Below are 16,614 nucleotides of genomic sequence, written 5' to 3' on the forward strand. Positions count from 1 at the left end.
TTATTCTCCTAAATGTCAAATTGTTCTGGGTTGGTCAGCAATGATAAGCTTGAACTGAGCATGGAAAAGCAAGGACATAAACTTGATTACCAAGCATAGATTGGTTTGACCTATCATATTTCCACTAGCCACTTACAGCTGTGAAAGTTGGACAGTGAAGAAATTGGACAGGAGGAGAGTTGATTTACTTGAACTCTGGTGCTGGAGAAGGCTTCTGTGGATTCCGTGTACAGCAAATGTCACAAAGCCGGAGTTTCGTTATTTTGCTCACCAGTGATACAACAGATTTTATGCACTGTAGTATTTCCTTGTTTGTGACTTTTGCTGCCCATGGAACCCGCAGAAGCCTTCTCCAATACCAGAGATCTTCCATTCACAGATCTTACCAACTGCTTTAGCCCAATTTTAGTTATATACTTTTCACTCTGCAGCTTGACTCTAATTAGCCCTCCTGACCCCCTCACCACCCCCACCTCCCATATGTATGGTTGAGGAACCCTTGTTCGAATGTATATGAAGAGGTGTCAAGAATGAAACTTTGTTGCTCTTTAAAGTGCCACTTGACACAACTTTTGTTCTGTTGCTTCAGATCAATAGGGCTACCCACCTGAAGCTGCAGTCATGATCTAGGTTCGACTACTGGTGTAGTGAACAACCTTTATTACCAACTCATACCAATGCAATAAATTCTGCAGTAAATATACCTAGGATCAAGACCTTAACTCGAAAGCCTAGAAATGGGCCGCCAAACTAGGCTGGGCACGTTGTCCACCAGGGGTCGTCCGAAAGCGCCAGAGCTAGGCCGCTCGCCCCCCGCCCCGCCCCCGTTCTCGCTCGGCTGGCGTAGGCGGCTGCGCGGCGAGCGACTCGGGCCGCGCCGCGCCGAGGGGGCCTGGATGGCGAAGCGCGGCGCAGAGGCGGTGGCCTTCCACGCGCCCTGGGAGTCCTTCGTCTCGCCGAGGCCACCGAAGCGAGGGCGGAGCGAACCCGGCCTCAGGGAGCCGCGAGGCGGGAGAGCGCCCTGGAGCGGAGGCGGCTGCAAGAAGCGGAAGCGGGCGGAAGAGGACGAGGAAACTTCGGGAAAGCGGCCCCCCGCCGTGAAGCGGGGCCGACCCCACGAAGAGCAGGTGGCTCTGGCAAGCCCCAGCGGCTGGGGCGGGGCGGGCGCGCGGCCGCTGCCCGAGGCTGCACGGCTGGCCGGGGCGGGAGGAGCGCCGGCGCCTCCGTGGAGCCCCGCCGCGCCCACGGCCGAGGAGGTACAAGAGCAGCGATGGCAGGGAGGACGGTGGGCGGGTGGCGCCGCCGGGGAGGCCCAAGAGAAGCCTTTGCCTCCCGGGTCCAGCTGAGGCCCTCTAGGGAGGCCCATTGGCGCCAGGGTTAGCGATGGGAAATGGCGAGAGCAACGGAAAGGCGTGCAGAACTGCCTGCCCCATCAAGCCTGAACGGAATGTATTGCTTTTTTAACAAGGAAAAAATTTTAAACAGGAAATGCATCATTTGGACGCATATGGAATTACGATATTTGAAATAGAAAGGGAATTTAACGGTTTAAATGCCCTAGGTGCTTTTGCCAGGAAAATTGAAAATATACTTGGCACATAAATACCCTGCAAGCTGATGGAACTGTGCTACCTTAGCCTACATACGTTTATTTTTTATTTGATTTTTTTTGGAAAAAACAGTTAAATGGAAATCACAATCTTTAGTTGAGTAACATAAAATATATTATTTGGTCAGGGGAGAAGAAAACATACAAAGGATCCATAATAATATATGCATAGCTTTCTGTAGGTCCAGCAAGATGCTCTCTTCTTCCTGCTGTAGCTACTGGTTAGAGAAAGGTCAGTTCTCAAAGAAACTTCCAGAGTTGCCCCGTGAGACCTTGGTGCAGTTTCTGCCCCACATCCTTCCAGTCTTTTTTCCCTTCAGCAGGGTAGGACAGCATGGTACGTGATGCCCAATATGTGGGTTAAATGTTAATCACAAGATAAATGTCAGATCAAGAAAGCCACAGGAGCCATGAAAGCCTTCATGAAAATTGGATTGGATTTAAGAGCTGTATATGTCAGTTTGCCCACCTTGTATTTAGAAGGTTCACTCATTCGAAAAGACAAAATGTTTTTCAGTACTCCCTGAAATTTCAAGTTTTTCTAGGCCTTCCCATCTCTAATCAGGATCTATGTTTCCTCACTTCCCATCTTCTGGCTGGACTGTGAGGGTGTAGCCAGCTATTAAGGATGCCATCTGGAGGCTGGCATCCTTGTGTTTAACTCTTCCTTCTTACCTTTTTTTCCCTGCTGAAAATTTCTGCCAAGTTTTTCCCAAAGGAGTAAAAAAGCAGCATGGTGGTGGTTATCTTTAGTGGGGTAGCAGCATGAAAAAAAGAATTGCATACTCATGAAGCTGCCTTGTACTGACCATCAATGTCAGTAATGTCTGTTTCACAGGCAGCAGCATTTCAGGGTCACTGACTGAGTTCTTCAACATCACCTGGTCCTTTTAACTGGAGATGCCAGGCATTTATTATTTATTTATTATATTTATATACCACCCTCCCGTTGCCGCTCAGATTTTCTGCGTGTCAAACAGAGGCTCTTCCAGTGAACTGTGTCCCTCTGCCTCTAACTGTGGGTTTCTTTTAAAATTGTAGTCCTGAAGGCAAGTGTTACAGTTTCTGTAACTCAATAAAATCAGAGTCCAGTAGCACATTTAAGACCAACAAAGATTTATTCAGGGTGTGAGCTTTCGAGTGCAAACACTCTTTGTCAGACTATGATCTTCTTACATGGCAGTGAATATATAGCAAAAATCAATTCTGTTACATCAGTAGACGCCCTGAATAAATCTCTGCTGGTCCAAAAGGTGCCACTGGACTCCGACCGCACTGTGCCACTTCAGACCAACACGGCCACCCATCCGAATCTATCAGTAGACTGTCACAACCAAATACAGCCAATGATAATCCTTTGTCAAAACAGCCAAACAATCTCCTAGAATCAAGGTGTCTACTGATTTAACAGAATCACTGTGCAGTTGTTTCAGCAGATGGCATCATGACCAGCATTGCATACATGAACAGATAACTATGTAGTAGCCTGCTCAAGATAAATTAACATTTGAAGAGGGCAGACGTGAACACAGAGTTAACAGAAAAAAATAACCTATCCTAGGCTATAACAAACAAGTTATACAATATACAGTAAATATAAATGAAGATACAATAGATATTGTCTCCTCTTTTTAATAACGAACAAAACCAAAACAGTCTCTAGATTTGTACTGTTTTCAATGTAGCATTTTCATCAGTGGTTGTTATCTACTATTTCTGTTTTAAGTACATACAATAATCGAATACCATTGTTCCAGTATGTTTCCAACTAATATGTAAGGAGGATCAAATCCTTCGATAATCTATATATAGCCTATTATTTTATAACTCAATAGTTTTGGCTCAAAGGTATGGGGAAGTTCAGTCAAAAGACAAAAGACAAAAGTTAGGCAAAATATCTCTAATTTGATTTTTCTTATTGATTCTTTGTGTAGTACATATATTTATGTTAATCTTCTAAACATATCTGTTGGCTTGATGCACAAAACATTGAAGTCAGGATTGGGCAAATGGATATCTCTTTGCAGGGAACTCATTGCCACTCAGCTGGCACTTTAAGCAGGTTATTATTCCCTTCCTTGGGAAAGAGTGTTCTTCCCATAGGTTAGGGTATTTTATCATGTGGCATTTGTGTGATATGGCTAGGAGATCCTAAGATAATCTGGCTGCTGGGTAAGAGATATTTGGAAGTTGTATGTCCCAGTCTCACAACCATGGTATTCTTTAGAGGTTGTGCTTCGAAGTGCTAAGCAGGGCTGACCCTGTTTGGCTTCCGAGGTCTGATGGAATCAGACTTGCCTGGCCTATCCAGGTCAGATAGAGTTAGGGACCTTGGGTATAACACAGAGCATCTTACACTCCCCTGTCACAGCAATCCTTAACATGATATTGTCCTTTTTATATCGGCTATACAGTGAACTGACATTTTGAGCTGTTCACTGTGACCACACAGACCCCTTTCTTGATTAGTTGTTACCAATTCAGATTCCATCTACACTACAATTTTTTGTCAATGTGCATCACTTTACATATACTAACTTTTAATCTCATGTTCCATTTTTTTGATAATCAGTCCAGTTTGGAGAAAACTTTCTGAAAATCTTGGTTGGCAACTATGCTACAGCAGCTAAGTCTTCATTGTGTAGTTGAACCATTTGAACCAACTTCTATAGGCCTTTACGAATTTTATTTCACTTTAGAAGCCAGATGCATTTTTCAGCCTTCAGGGTTTTGTATTTTAATTACTATGTTGTCTAGTTATTGCGACTATTAAATTTGTGTCTAAGCTCTCCAGGGTCTTGGAATTCTATTAGAGCTATGGCAAAACTTGTATATAAATATGGGATAACCCTAGTAGTTATCACCACATCAAAAAGGTAACCTCTAATCATAAACCTATTTTACTGCAATTTCACATGATTTCATAATTGGTTTAAAAACAATTTATTTTAATATGGGGACAGTATAGAAAGAAATCAGTTAAGAAATGAATTGATATATCACAGTTTAGTAGTGTAAACAGTCAGTTACAAGAACTTTGTGTGCATACATTTTTATGCCTGATGTGAAAGGATTAATAGGACTTTGCACTTCTACTGAAGATTGCCAAGACACATTACAATAAAGTACAATAAAATTTCTTGGCACCCTTCCACTTGGAAATTGTCAAACCCTACATAGTATTTATGTATTAACTTTTCAAGTTAAAAGTAATATATATATTTATAAAAACACACAGAATAAAACAAAGGACCAAATTGTAAATAACTTCCCATTTTCAGTGTTTGAAATGCAAAATATATCTGTATTTTATGCTAGGTTAGTGGAGACCTGAGTAAGCAGTAGTAATTTCTAACAAAAGTAAAATATTTCGAACTTTGCTGTTCCTCACAGATAGAAAGGATGCACGCTACCTATTTTACTACTGGAAATAATTATTTCACAGAGTATTATATCTGGGAGCACAGGTTAAACTGTTCCTAATATCTGTCTCCTTGATTTTAGCTTGTGGTCTGATTCTATGACTTGTATAAATTCCTTGTTTGGAAACTAACTCTTGATTTCCATTTAGTTGCAGGATTTGTCATGAGTTTTTTAAAAACTTTTATTGGAATTTATATGATTTCCCCCTAAGATATCTCAGCTTAATGTTAATAACATTTCATTTTCCTAGCATCAAGATGACGTTTGGCACTACAACTCCTTCCAGTATTGGAGGCCTCCATTACCTGCCATTGATTTGTCTGATATTCTCGATTTAGAAAAAGAAAACATGGTCAAAACAAGACTCTGTAGCAGGACTGGACTTTCAGAAATGGAAACTTGAAAAGTGACCCATTGGCAAAGGTGCTTTGAAGAAGCTGGATTCTGTTATTACTTGAGAAAGTAAACAGATGTGATCATTCTGTTGAAGAAAAGTATGTCTTGAAGAAGAAACAACAGAATTCATCAGTAAGTCAATGGAATACAGAAAGAAGAGAGAGAAGACCGTGCTCAGAGGACTGTGGGAATGTTTGAAAGAACAGATATAGTGAGAAATGGACTTGACTTTGAAAAATGAACAGCACAGGTGCAGAAGAGTATGTTAACATGTGGTTGAAGTATATGAATGAAGTTTTGAATCTGTATTATTATTGTTAGATCAGCTTAACCAAAAATAAAAATAAGGAATTCTATGCAAACAAAAATGTAGACTAGCAATTATTTGCCTGCAAGAATAGCCACTGTGTAACTTTTTGTTTATTATTGTTTGAGAAACAACAATTATTATTGTTTGAGAAACTTTGCTTCTTCCTCTTCTTTTTGTAGAAGTGATCAATAGCTGTTTATGTTTTGTTCCTTGGATATTGATGGATAAAGAAAGTGAATTATTCAGTGTATTGTGAAATCATGGGCACTCTTTGTCCAGAGTTCACCTAGACTTTGTCCACTTCAGTCTAGACAGTGTTCTAGTTGTGCATAATTTAAAGATTTGTTTCTTAGTGTAATCACTCTGTGACATCTGATTGATTTTGCTAGCTGTGATCATCAGCAGGGCTGCTGTAAACCAGCATGGGCTTACAGACAAAAGCTTTTTCTACTTCCACTACCCAGGCCCAGCCCAGTAGTTTTCTAGAGACTCTTGGACTTCCATTAATCTAGTTCCCTCCTCAGTGATCAGGTACGTGTCAACATTAGAGCTTTCAGATGTAAGTCTTCGAGTTGTAAAAATTTCTTTATTAACACATTGTAACTTTGTTGGCATATCTGATAAAATCTTTTCACTGGGAATTGAAATCTTCATTAGATCTTTGTCAATCAGTTAGTGAGTTTTGTACAGATTGCCCTTTATTTTGATAACCTTATTTTCTGTATGTTTTCTGGGTACTGTGCTAGTAAACATTTTTGGGAAAAATTTATAACGTTTCTGTGTTCAATTTTAATCATGCCTGAAGATAGTTTTAAGTGGATAGCCTGATCTGCAGTAGAAGAGCTCAATTCAGGAGCCAGTTTGGTGTAGTGGTTAGGAGGGCGGACTTCTAATCTGGCATGCCGGGTTTGATTCTGCACTCCCTCACATGCAACCAGCTGGGTGACCTTGGGCTCACCACGGCACTGATAAAACTGTTCTGACTGAGCAGGGTTCTCTCAGCCTCACCCAGCCCACAAAGTGTCTGTTGTGGGGAGAGGAATGGGAAGGCGACTATAAGCCGCTTTGATCCTCCTTCTGGTAGGGAAAAGCGGCATATAAGAACCAACTCTTCTTCTTCTCTTTTTCAGTAGTACCTTAAAGCCCAACAAGCTTTCCAGAACTGCTTTCCCTGAGGCAGCTTTGACTCAAAAGCTTATATCTTGAAAATCTTGTTGGTCTTTAAGTTTTTACTGGATTTGAATCATGTATGAATTAACATACTTTAGATGAAGCTTAGGCAGAGACATGTTGAACTACTTTTACAGAATTCCCTGAATGTGTCTGCATACTACTTCATTTCCTTTGTGTCCAGACATAACATCATGCATGCTGTATCTCAACAAGTTGTATTAGAGCAGCCTTTCCCAACTTTTTTACCATTGAGAAACCAAGAAACATACTTTCAGGAGGAATCCCAAAACTAGCCGCATGGCTGTGCATAATATGGTTGGGAAGCGTAGCTGTGTATATGCCCACCTAGGGCCCCTCCCCTTCCAACCTCTTCAGGCCCATCATTGGTCATTGGGGGTGGGGGGGGGGGTTTGAAATGACCATATATCACCTGATGAATGTTTAACAAATTAAAAAAAATATCAAAAATTAACTCCCACTCATTTGGGAAATCTTTCCAGAATTGTAAATAAACCCCAGGGTTTCATGAAAACTTGGTTGAGAAAGCCTGTATTGGAGAGATTCACTGAATTAGAGTGTATGCTGACAGCAATAAGACGTTGCACAGTTCTTTTACTCCTTCATTTCAGCTGAGTGTACTAGCTATTTTAATGAAGCATCCTGCATGAGGTGGAAGAAAATACTTTCCCCCTTCCCTTACTCGTATTTATCATCGAATTTATGAGGAGAGACGTGTGAGTCTCTTTGATTGGTCTAAACAAGAAGACATTTGAGTATGTACCTTATCCGTCCATTGAATAGAAAGTAGGAAGAACCATAGGAGGGAATGGTGAAGTATAAATATGATGTATGTGATAGTCAAACATGATTAAAACAGCAGAACACAGTTTGAGTCCAGTGGCACCTTTAGGTCCAACAACAATAAAGTTTTATTTAGTTTTGTGGGTCAAAGGTGCCACTGGACTCAAACTTAGCTCTGCTGCAGAAGACCAACACTACCTGAATCTACGATTAAAACATGATTAACTTTTTTGTTATGAACAACATGATAATCACAGTTTCTGTCCAAGTGCTTAGGAGAGGATGAAGAGTTGTATTACAGTTGTATTTCCAGAAGTTTTAAGGTAGAAAAAATGTTGTGCATAAATTACAGTTTAGTTGTGAAAAAAAATAATTTGCCTGGGCTCCTTATTCATTCAAAGTGATTGGTCATGCTAGTTTTGGCCAACCAGGGCATGCAAGTTCTATGTGAACAGTAAAAAGAACATCTCTGCATGTATAAAGTGTTGTCAAATCACAGCTGACTCATGATGAGCCCAGGAAGGGGCTTTCAAGGCAAGAGAGAAGCAGAGGTGGTTTGCTAGTACTTTCTTCTGCAGGAGCTTTCATGGACCGTTTATGCACTGGGAACTTCACTGCCCCAGCTTCCATGCAAGAACACAAATCGGGGGCGGATGAGGTGCGCTGGGCCAAATGCTCCACCATGTGGGTTCAGGAAGAGGTGGGGCAACCTGCTACAACTAAAACTCCATCCTGCAGCCCGGCATGAAACCTCCAGTGCATAAACGGTCATGGTGTTTTCCAAGTACTGGCACTGCTTAGTTTCCAAAATCCACCTTCCTTTACCTAGAACATCTCTGCAGCGAGAATCCCAACATGCTTGTTGAGGCATATGGTAATGTACACTTGTAATATAAAGGACTATTTATATTATCTAGGAACTAATGTACCACAAACTGCCTTGCTTGATGATTATGGAGCAACCACGAGATTCCAGCAAGCAGTACAGAAATACAATACGTTTGAAAATGTAAAATTGTTTTCATTGGAAAGCATTTGTCTTCCTGAACCAAGCTGCTACTGAAACTTCAAACAAGACATTATGAATGTTAATCATTTCCCTAATGTCGTATATAAACTTGAAACCAGATCAAGTCACATGTTCCTGATTACAAGGTGATAGTGTCTTCAGTTTAATTACAGAACAAATATTTCACTAGAGTTCTCAGAGTCCATCTCTTTCCCCCCTCCCTTTAAAGCTCATAAATGTAAGCACATGGAAATTTGTAATCATTGCGTTTTAGCACTGTTTCCATTACTTGCTAGTGCTAAGCAAACATCTGATTGGGTGTTAGATGGAAACTTCAATCTGAAAGCTACAAAGTGTTGTATTTTAACCATGGATATGAAGAAAGTAAGTAGATGGACTTTTCTGCTAGTTGCAATGATTAAATGATATTTGGACTATATTAAAATAATGTAAGATTCACTGCAGTTCAAAATATGGATTTTATGTTTCTTATAAAAGTGAATTTCAGACAGTTTTTTGTCAGTATGCTATCTATAGAGCACTGAGAAACAGGAAAGTTTGCAACCAAATCTGATTGGAGTTATGTATTCAGTTTGCTAAGTCACTATAAAATTTTGTCAGAATAGCTTTAGATTATTTTAAACAAGTGAAGGAAATGTCTCTGATTCTAAACATACTCTCTTAACAATTTTTTGATGTTTTATTATGGCTATGGATGCTTCCCAGAGTATAGAATTCACGAGAACTGGGTCTGACACATACAGAGACTTGCATTCTAACTGTAAAAACTTAGGCAATTTAAGAAATTACTGTAATTTGTGCCCCTGCTAGCTATTGGGTGGTTGAAAAAATAGTGTGTATTCCTTAATACTTTAAAATTTGTACTCTGAACAACAGGTCCTTTTGACCTAAAAGGCACCTTTAATACCAACAAAGGTTTATTAAAGATGTAAGCTTTCATGTGCATGCACACTTCTTCAGATACATTGAAATAGAACCTGCCAGTCCATATAGGTAGAGAGTAAGCAGCAAATTAGCATATAACATAATAAAGGACCAATCAGGAATAACAATAGCTTATATGGTCACCATTTGTTTGGGTTTAATTCCTGGGGGAAACAGTGAAGGAAATAAATATATCGAAATCAGATTGATGGGCAGATGTACCCTTCTTAACTCTAGATACTGAAAGTAATTAACAGACCCTGCTATTATGCTCCGTTCTTCTCCTCTCAAATGTGGAGGCAACAATACAGCATCATCTTTGAGATGGTGTAATCTCCCTTGTCCCTGGACCAGAGAAATACATTCCAATTTACCATTCCAAATTATATTACATTCTACTATTAATTACATTGAGATTATAAGAGATTATAGAGATTATAAGAGGATAGTCCAAGAAGTATGGAAAAACTGCAGCTGATCCACTCAAAAAGAATTCTATTAATTAATTGCCCATCTGTGATGGCAAAGACAAAATATCTTCTGTCAGCTGTCTAGCTCAGATCTGCATATATACCTGCAAAGCTTTGCCTGCACTTGGAAGTAATCACTTGTATTCCTCAAATGACCATACTTGTGTGAACGATGCAATTTTTATGTGGCTACAGTTTCTACTAGGTAATTGATCCAGTCATTGTTTGAGTGAAAAATTTTAGTTACTTAGTTTGACAAAAAAAAAATCGACCAGTGACTGAAGGTGTACATTTCTATGGGTTAGAGCCAAAGAAGGTCTGTCACAGTAGGAGCATACTTTGTATTTGTGGAAAGATTGAGGGGTGGGGGTGGGTGGGGGCTTGGTCAGTTCCAAGTCCTATTGCAGAAAATCACTCTCCTTAAAGGAGGGATTGGGAAAGGTCCTTTCTGCAAACTTTGTTCCACTGTTGGGTCCAGTCCTGTATTGATTGTTCATAAGGGACATTGCAGAGGTTCCCTGCTGAAATTACTGTTGGACACTATCCCCTACCCATTGGATTGTGTTTGTTTTTATTAACCCCAAGTAGCATTGGGAAGTGTTTGAGTGGAAGGAACGTATGGTGGAAGCAGTTGTGTATTATATTTTAGTTTATAATTATAAAGCTTTTCCCCTCATTTCCCTACTTGAAGGACTCAAAGGCGCATCCAAGATTTAAAAACTTTAAAGCAAAATTAAACATACAGTTGTTGTTTTTTTTTGGTGGGTTTAGTGTGTTTGTGTGTGGAATTACCAAAGCCATCTCTGCCAGCCAACCCATTTTCCTTTACTATTCCATCAGGGGAAAAGGTATGAGAACTTGAATATTTTCTTCAGAACCTGTAGTACTGAAAAGCAGAGGCGGGGGGGGGGGTATTGAGTGTGTGTGGGGGGGTGATAAACAGACTCAAGGAAAAGCTTCTGTTCTTTGGGTACATAAAGTCACTGTGACTTGTGCTTTGAGCAGTTATTAATGCTTTCTATAGTGTAGCTATCAGTTTACAGAAGGGAAAATTGAGCTATTCAGATGTTTGTTGGTACAATCAATGTCACAAAAAGACCACTCCCACTGGTCCCATGCCGTTCATCACATGCTGATCATTATTAAATGAAAAGAGTGTCTACCCCTATTGGATCCAGTATGTATGCAGAGGAGGGACCTACTGTGATGATGTCTTATTTCTCCTTTTCCTACTGTGATTGTGCCCTCAGCTGAAACATCTGAATGGGACTGTTGGGGTCTGCAAGAAGAAGCCAGCAACTGACACAATCTTTTTTGTTCTAGTGTAGCTGAATACAGAATTAACAGTGGTTTTGTGTAGAGTGTCTGTAGAGAGTATGATAGGCATATCTATTACATTGCCATAAATCACATTCCATGGAAATGTGGGGGGGGGGGGCTGCTAGTAAGTAAGATTTCAGTAACTCTCAAGGGTCATTAATTCAGAGCACAAGGAAGCCAAAATCTCTCTACAAGAATATGGGTATGTAATAGTGATACAAAATGGCAGGGTACTCTCTTGCTTGGAAGACCTTTCTGCCTAATTATAGATGAGAAATAGCTAATTGGGGCTGGTTTCTTGTGGGTGGTGGATTGGCTATACACCAACTAAACCACCTTTTGAACATGTAGAAATTATACTACTCTCTGCACTAAGGTTTGGTTTTTCTGCTGTCAGCAATGCAGAGGTAGTACACGCCCATCACTGAACATACGATTTAGCATCTATATTGATTTGTAATATACTTGCCTCTATTTCACATATATAGTAGAAGCAGGCTACGGGTTTACTTTCCAGTGCATGTGTGCTGATTTTAGTTTGCAAAAACTGAACTGCCCTTCACTGGGAAGGGAAAGGCTATTTGCTGGTAGTCAAAGAGTCTTACTGCTGCTTCCTGCATTTCAAAATTGAGCTGCTGGAATTGTCAATAAAGTCTAGGTCTTAAACATTACTACATCTTTACATTGATAAACACTGCCAAACAACAAAGGCAAATGATACCAAAGGGATATTGCCCTTTCTGTTTGGTTTCTTTTTTCTCAGGCTGGATCTACACAGGAGTGAGGAAAAGCTGGCACTGCTGTGAAAATAGGGCTGAATCTGTACTGGACTTTTTATCCCCAGTGATCCTGAATTTAAAAAATGTAATCTACACATTATTCCATTTCCATCTTGATATTTAGCGCTGTAAATTTTCCCCCTGCAACATCTGTGATTGATCTGCGGTGACACTACCTTTCCCGCACAATATCCAGGAGCAGATATAACTCGCTACATTTGGGAAAACTCTGAAAGCCCCAGTATTAAGTGTAGATCTCTGCTGTTTGCCAAATTAACGTTCTCCTGATGCTGACATAGTGCAGTAATCTGTCGCTGATTGGTCAGAGAGTCAGTTCAAAGACTGCTGGTTTCCAGTTGCCATTCCCTTGCAAGACATATTTCTGCCCTCATTTTTCAAGTGACTGTGCTCTTGTCCAAATGCCCACACTTCTATGTGCTGAGATTTGCATTTTGTATTGTCTTTCCCCCCTTATTATCACCCCCCCACACACACACACACACTCATTCAGGAAAATAAAAATAAATGAGCAACCTCGTGCTACATTCCCCACCCTCACCCCACCCCCGCTTGCTTTGGCTGGAGAGTCAGGAGACAAACAGCAGGGGAAAATGCCTCTGTAGCCTTGTGCTCCTTCAATCTCAGCTAGAGCTTCACAACCACCCCTCCTCTCCCCTCTCCCTTCTCCCCTCTCCCCTTTAGCTTACCCAGTCAAGCGGAAAGGCGAGAGCAGACACACAATTGAGTGTAGAATGCAGTGTATTTCAATTTGGGAAAAGCAAAAGCAGAAGACTCAGGTTCAGATCGATCTGAATTCAGAAGGATTGATAACGGGGGGAAAAGGTAAGTGCAGAACCACCCTAGCAGTGAGTGGGATGGAGGCCTGTGGGCACAGCATCCAAATGGCCAATCCCTTGCTTCTTGCTGCTGGCATTGCACTTCCTGCATGCTACATTGATGCAGAACTGGCAACCAAGAATCCTCCCCGCTTCCTCAAACCCAAGCCATGACTTTGTTGTTAAATGGGGGGGGGGGAGCCATGCATAGGGACATAGGGAATGCCAAAGATGTAACTGTTTTTAGGGTTGATGCTAAGCTCCAACTGCTCCCCCAACTAACTACCCACCATGCTATTTTGAATTAGAGGTTTTTCTTTCCTCTGGCTTTAAAAACGAAGCCACAGAAGTTGTGGTTTGGAAGTGTAGTGTGGAAGCTGGGCCATGATGCCCACGGTTCTAAAACCCCAACGTGGAAAGCGCCCATGTCCAAAGCCTCTGAGGAAATCACAGAGGTTCTGAGACTTGCAAAGTCTGAATAGCCCACACTTCAGGAACTCGAATTCTTAACTCACCAGTAAACGTAACCTACCACTAAAATCAGCCTCTATATTGAAAGACTGGAAGGTAACAAATGTTATACCAGTTTAAATCTGGAGCTCCTAAAAACTACATGCCAGTTAGCCAAACATCTGTTTCAGGTAAACTAGTAGATAGAGGAACTCAAAAGACACAGAAGAACAAAAGCTGCTGTGGGGAAATCTTCATGACTTCAGCAAACCTAAATTCTTCACCAACGTTTTGCAGTTCTCTGAGAAATTCAAGCAAGCATGTGTTTGGCATTACATACTAGGACTTCAAAAAGACTTTTGCCAAAGTCCCTTAGCAACAACTCCTGAGTCATCTTAGCTGTCATAGGATTTTCATTTATTTAAAATATTTTTATCCGAGGGAGAGTAAGAAGATGTGGTCTCTTGCGGATTAAAAAATAGTTAAATGACAGGAAGAGAGAGTGGAAATAAATGGACCGTTCTTGCAAGTATTCAGCATTGGGACTGGTGCTGTTTAATTTGTAAATGACTGGGAGTTGAGGGTGAGCAGGGCGGAAGCCAAGATGCATAAGATATCAATGTATTTAGGCTAGTGAGTATCGAAGTGTATTGCTCCAGGAGGATCCCTCTCAATTGGATGAGTGAGCAGCAACACAGCAAATGAAGATCAATGTAGATTAAATGTGAAGTGATACACATGGGTACAAAAAATCCTAATCCTAAATTTAAATATATTCTGATGGGGGTCTAAACTCATTGTCAGGGAAAGAGAGCTCAGAGGAGTAGTGGATGGCTTGATGCAAATGTTGACTCTGTGTGATAGGGCTGCCAACTCTAAGTTGGGACGCTCATGGAGGTTTGGTGATGGAGCCTGGGATGGAATGTCAGTGGGGTATAGAGTCCACCCTCCAAAGCAGCCATTGTCTCCAGGGAGACTGATCCCTCCACTCTGGAGATCAGTTATAATTCCAGGAAGTCTCCAGGCATCACCTGGCAACTCTAGCCAGTGGGGAAAAAATAGGCAAACTTCACACTTAGGATTATTAACAAAGCAAGATAAAAATAAAATAGTGAATATTGTGAAGCATCTATTTAACTGTTTGTTGCAGACTGATCTGGAGTACTGCTTCCAGTTTTGTAAGGACATCACAAAGACAGAGAAGGGCAGCCAAGAAGAGTTGAAGCCCGCTGTCAGTGAGGAAAGGCTAAACATTCTGGGGCTTTTCAGTTTAGGGCGGGGGGGAACTAAGTGGATTAAGGGGAAACATGATATAGTTTTATAAAATTGTACATGGGCTACAGGAAGTGGATACAGAGAACTTTATCTCCCTCTCCTGTAATCCTATAACTTGGAGGTAGCCAATGAAGTTGATAACAATAGATTCAGGGTAGAGAAAAATATTTATGTACTGAGAGTATAATTAAATTGGGGATTCACTGCTTTCCATTATTCAATGGTTAACCTGAGAATAGTGGGAAATTGGAAGGCATTTTGCACGAGGTGGAAAAGCACCCATTCGGTTTGGTAGTTCTTTCTGCTATGGGTAGTTGAACTGTATCCATCTGCCCGCCCACCTATTGCTTAAGTATTGTATAAGAGCCTTGTTATGTAACTGGCAGAATTCTCTGAGGAGGCACCTAAGCCATAAAGAAGCTGCCAGTTACTGATAGAGGGAAGTGGAACATTAACCATCCATCTGGTATGTGTGGTCCAAGGATCAAGCAAGGTATGCTTTGCTTGAATATCTCTTCTTTCCTCCTTCCTATGCTGTGATTCCTGCAAGTGTTTCAGGGACTAGCAAAGATGGAAGAGTACAAAACTGTTGGCTTGCAAGCAGAGCTTTAACCAAGAAGGAAGAGAAAGACAGCAGAACAAGATGAAGGTTCAAGTAAAGGTAAAAAGTTGTAGGCAGATCTGTGTGGGTCACTGAGCTGGTGCATGAACTCCTAGCATGTCAATGTAACATGTTGCGTCTTATATTCATTCCAGATGGATAAAGAACATTTGAAGAAATATTGCAGAATCTTTGCTTCACTTTATTGCAGGTTCTAATTTAGCTCTTTGCCAGATTTATCGCTTTGTACATTGGCCAAAGCCAAAAAGGAAGTGATGAGTTTAGAAGCTGCCACATAAGCCTGACTGTGATTGTAGTTGTTTGGTGAAGGTGGGGCACACGTTGGTTTGTTTCTAGTTCTGTGGTTTCAGTCATTAAAAAGTGATTAGTTATAGTTTGCATATATATTTACCCGTGTCTATAAAGGGAGAGGAAAGACGGATGACACCATGCATGGGTTTTTCTATTAAAGCGGACAGTCAAAGACAGCAGTGTTCTAAAACTGCAAAATGCGGTGTTTTATTCTCTGTCAGTAGGGAAGAAGCAATGCTTTAAAACAGACTTCCAGGTTCCACTCTTCAGCAATTAATTTCCATAAGGTTGCCGACCAATAGTGCCTATACCTTAAAATTATGAGGCAACAAGAGATGGTGCCCCCCTGAGGCTACTTCCCCACTTTTTCTTTCTATAGCAAGGAGAGCTCCAATTGTATTCACATTGTGGATAGTTTTATGTGATATTTCCTTATCATTTTGGTGTTCAAGTTATTTGCCAGTCAATTGGCAGAAGTGCTTGTAGGATTGTATTATTTTTCATTTCTACAAGATAGTGCTTTTATTGCCCTTATTAATCCTGACACCTGTCAATTGCCTCCACCAGTCAGTGGTCTGTGGGTGAGACTTGATTTCCCACTTAGAAATCAAATATTCGGTTCAGTGGGCCATCCTTGGCCTCAGTTGGGTTGTTGCCAGTTCACAATGTTCATTTAAAGGAATTGTTACTGAAAGAGTTTGTTGAGTTGAACTGAAGTGTTCCAGAGTGTAATGCAGTTCAAGAGAACTTTCCCCTTAAGTAGTGTACTCTAATGTTTGTGTACCTGGAAATGAGGTAGATTTTTTTATAGGTAGTGGATGAAGCTGTGGTATAACCAATAGTTCATATTACCATAGTGAATCATATAGAGCTAGGACGGATCATATAGAGCTAGGATGGAACCG

General features: G+C 40.8%; 2 protein-coding genes across 9 annotated transcripts in view; both read left to right on the forward strand.

The window, feature by feature from the left end:
• The first annotated feature begins 754 nt into the window (after window positions 1-754).
• On the forward strand, window positions 755-6,510 carry C7H9orf40 (chromosome 7 C9orf40 homolog). Of its 2 annotated transcripts, none has more exons than XM_077344780.1 (2): window positions 755-1,127; window positions 5,283-6,510. In XM_077344780.1, exons 1-2 carry the CDS (start codon window positions 897-899, stop codon window positions 5,433-5,435), a joined length of 384 nt encoding a protein of 127 aa, XP_077200895.1. In that variant the 5' UTR covers window positions 755-896; the 3' UTR covers window positions 5,436-6,510. The 2 variants fall into 2 exon arrangements, with proteins under 2 accessions (XP_077200895.1, XP_077200894.1); XM_077344779.1 differs by having other exon boundaries at window positions 802-1,256.
• Window positions 6,511-8,712: 2,202 nt separating this feature from the next.
• TRPM6 (transient receptor potential cation channel subfamily M member 6) overlaps window positions 8,713-16,614 on the forward strand; it is a 94,176-nt gene continuing 86,274 nt past the window's right edge. For 4 of the 7 annotated variants that reach the window (XR_013232548.1, XM_077344764.1, XM_077344767.1 and 1 more), the window contains exon 1: window positions 8,953-9,105. Coding sequence is in view for 5 of the 7 variants with exons in the window: in XM_077344764.1 (XP_077200879.1) it covers window positions 8,968-9,105 (138 nt within the window). In the remaining 2 variants the exon portion in view is untranslated. Of the gene's footprint in view, window positions 9,106-15,295; window positions 15,458-16,614 lie in introns of those variants that run through there. The other 3 variants (XM_077344769.1, XR_013232549.1, XM_077344765.1) reach the window with 3 other exon arrangements.

The sequence above is a fragment of the Paroedura picta genome, chromosome 7 (assembly GCF_049243985.1).
Source record: "Paroedura picta isolate Pp20150507F chromosome 7, Ppicta_v3.0, whole genome shotgun sequence".
Classification (NCBI taxonomy): Eukaryota; Metazoa; Chordata; class Lepidosauria; order Squamata; family Gekkonidae; genus Paroedura; species Paroedura picta.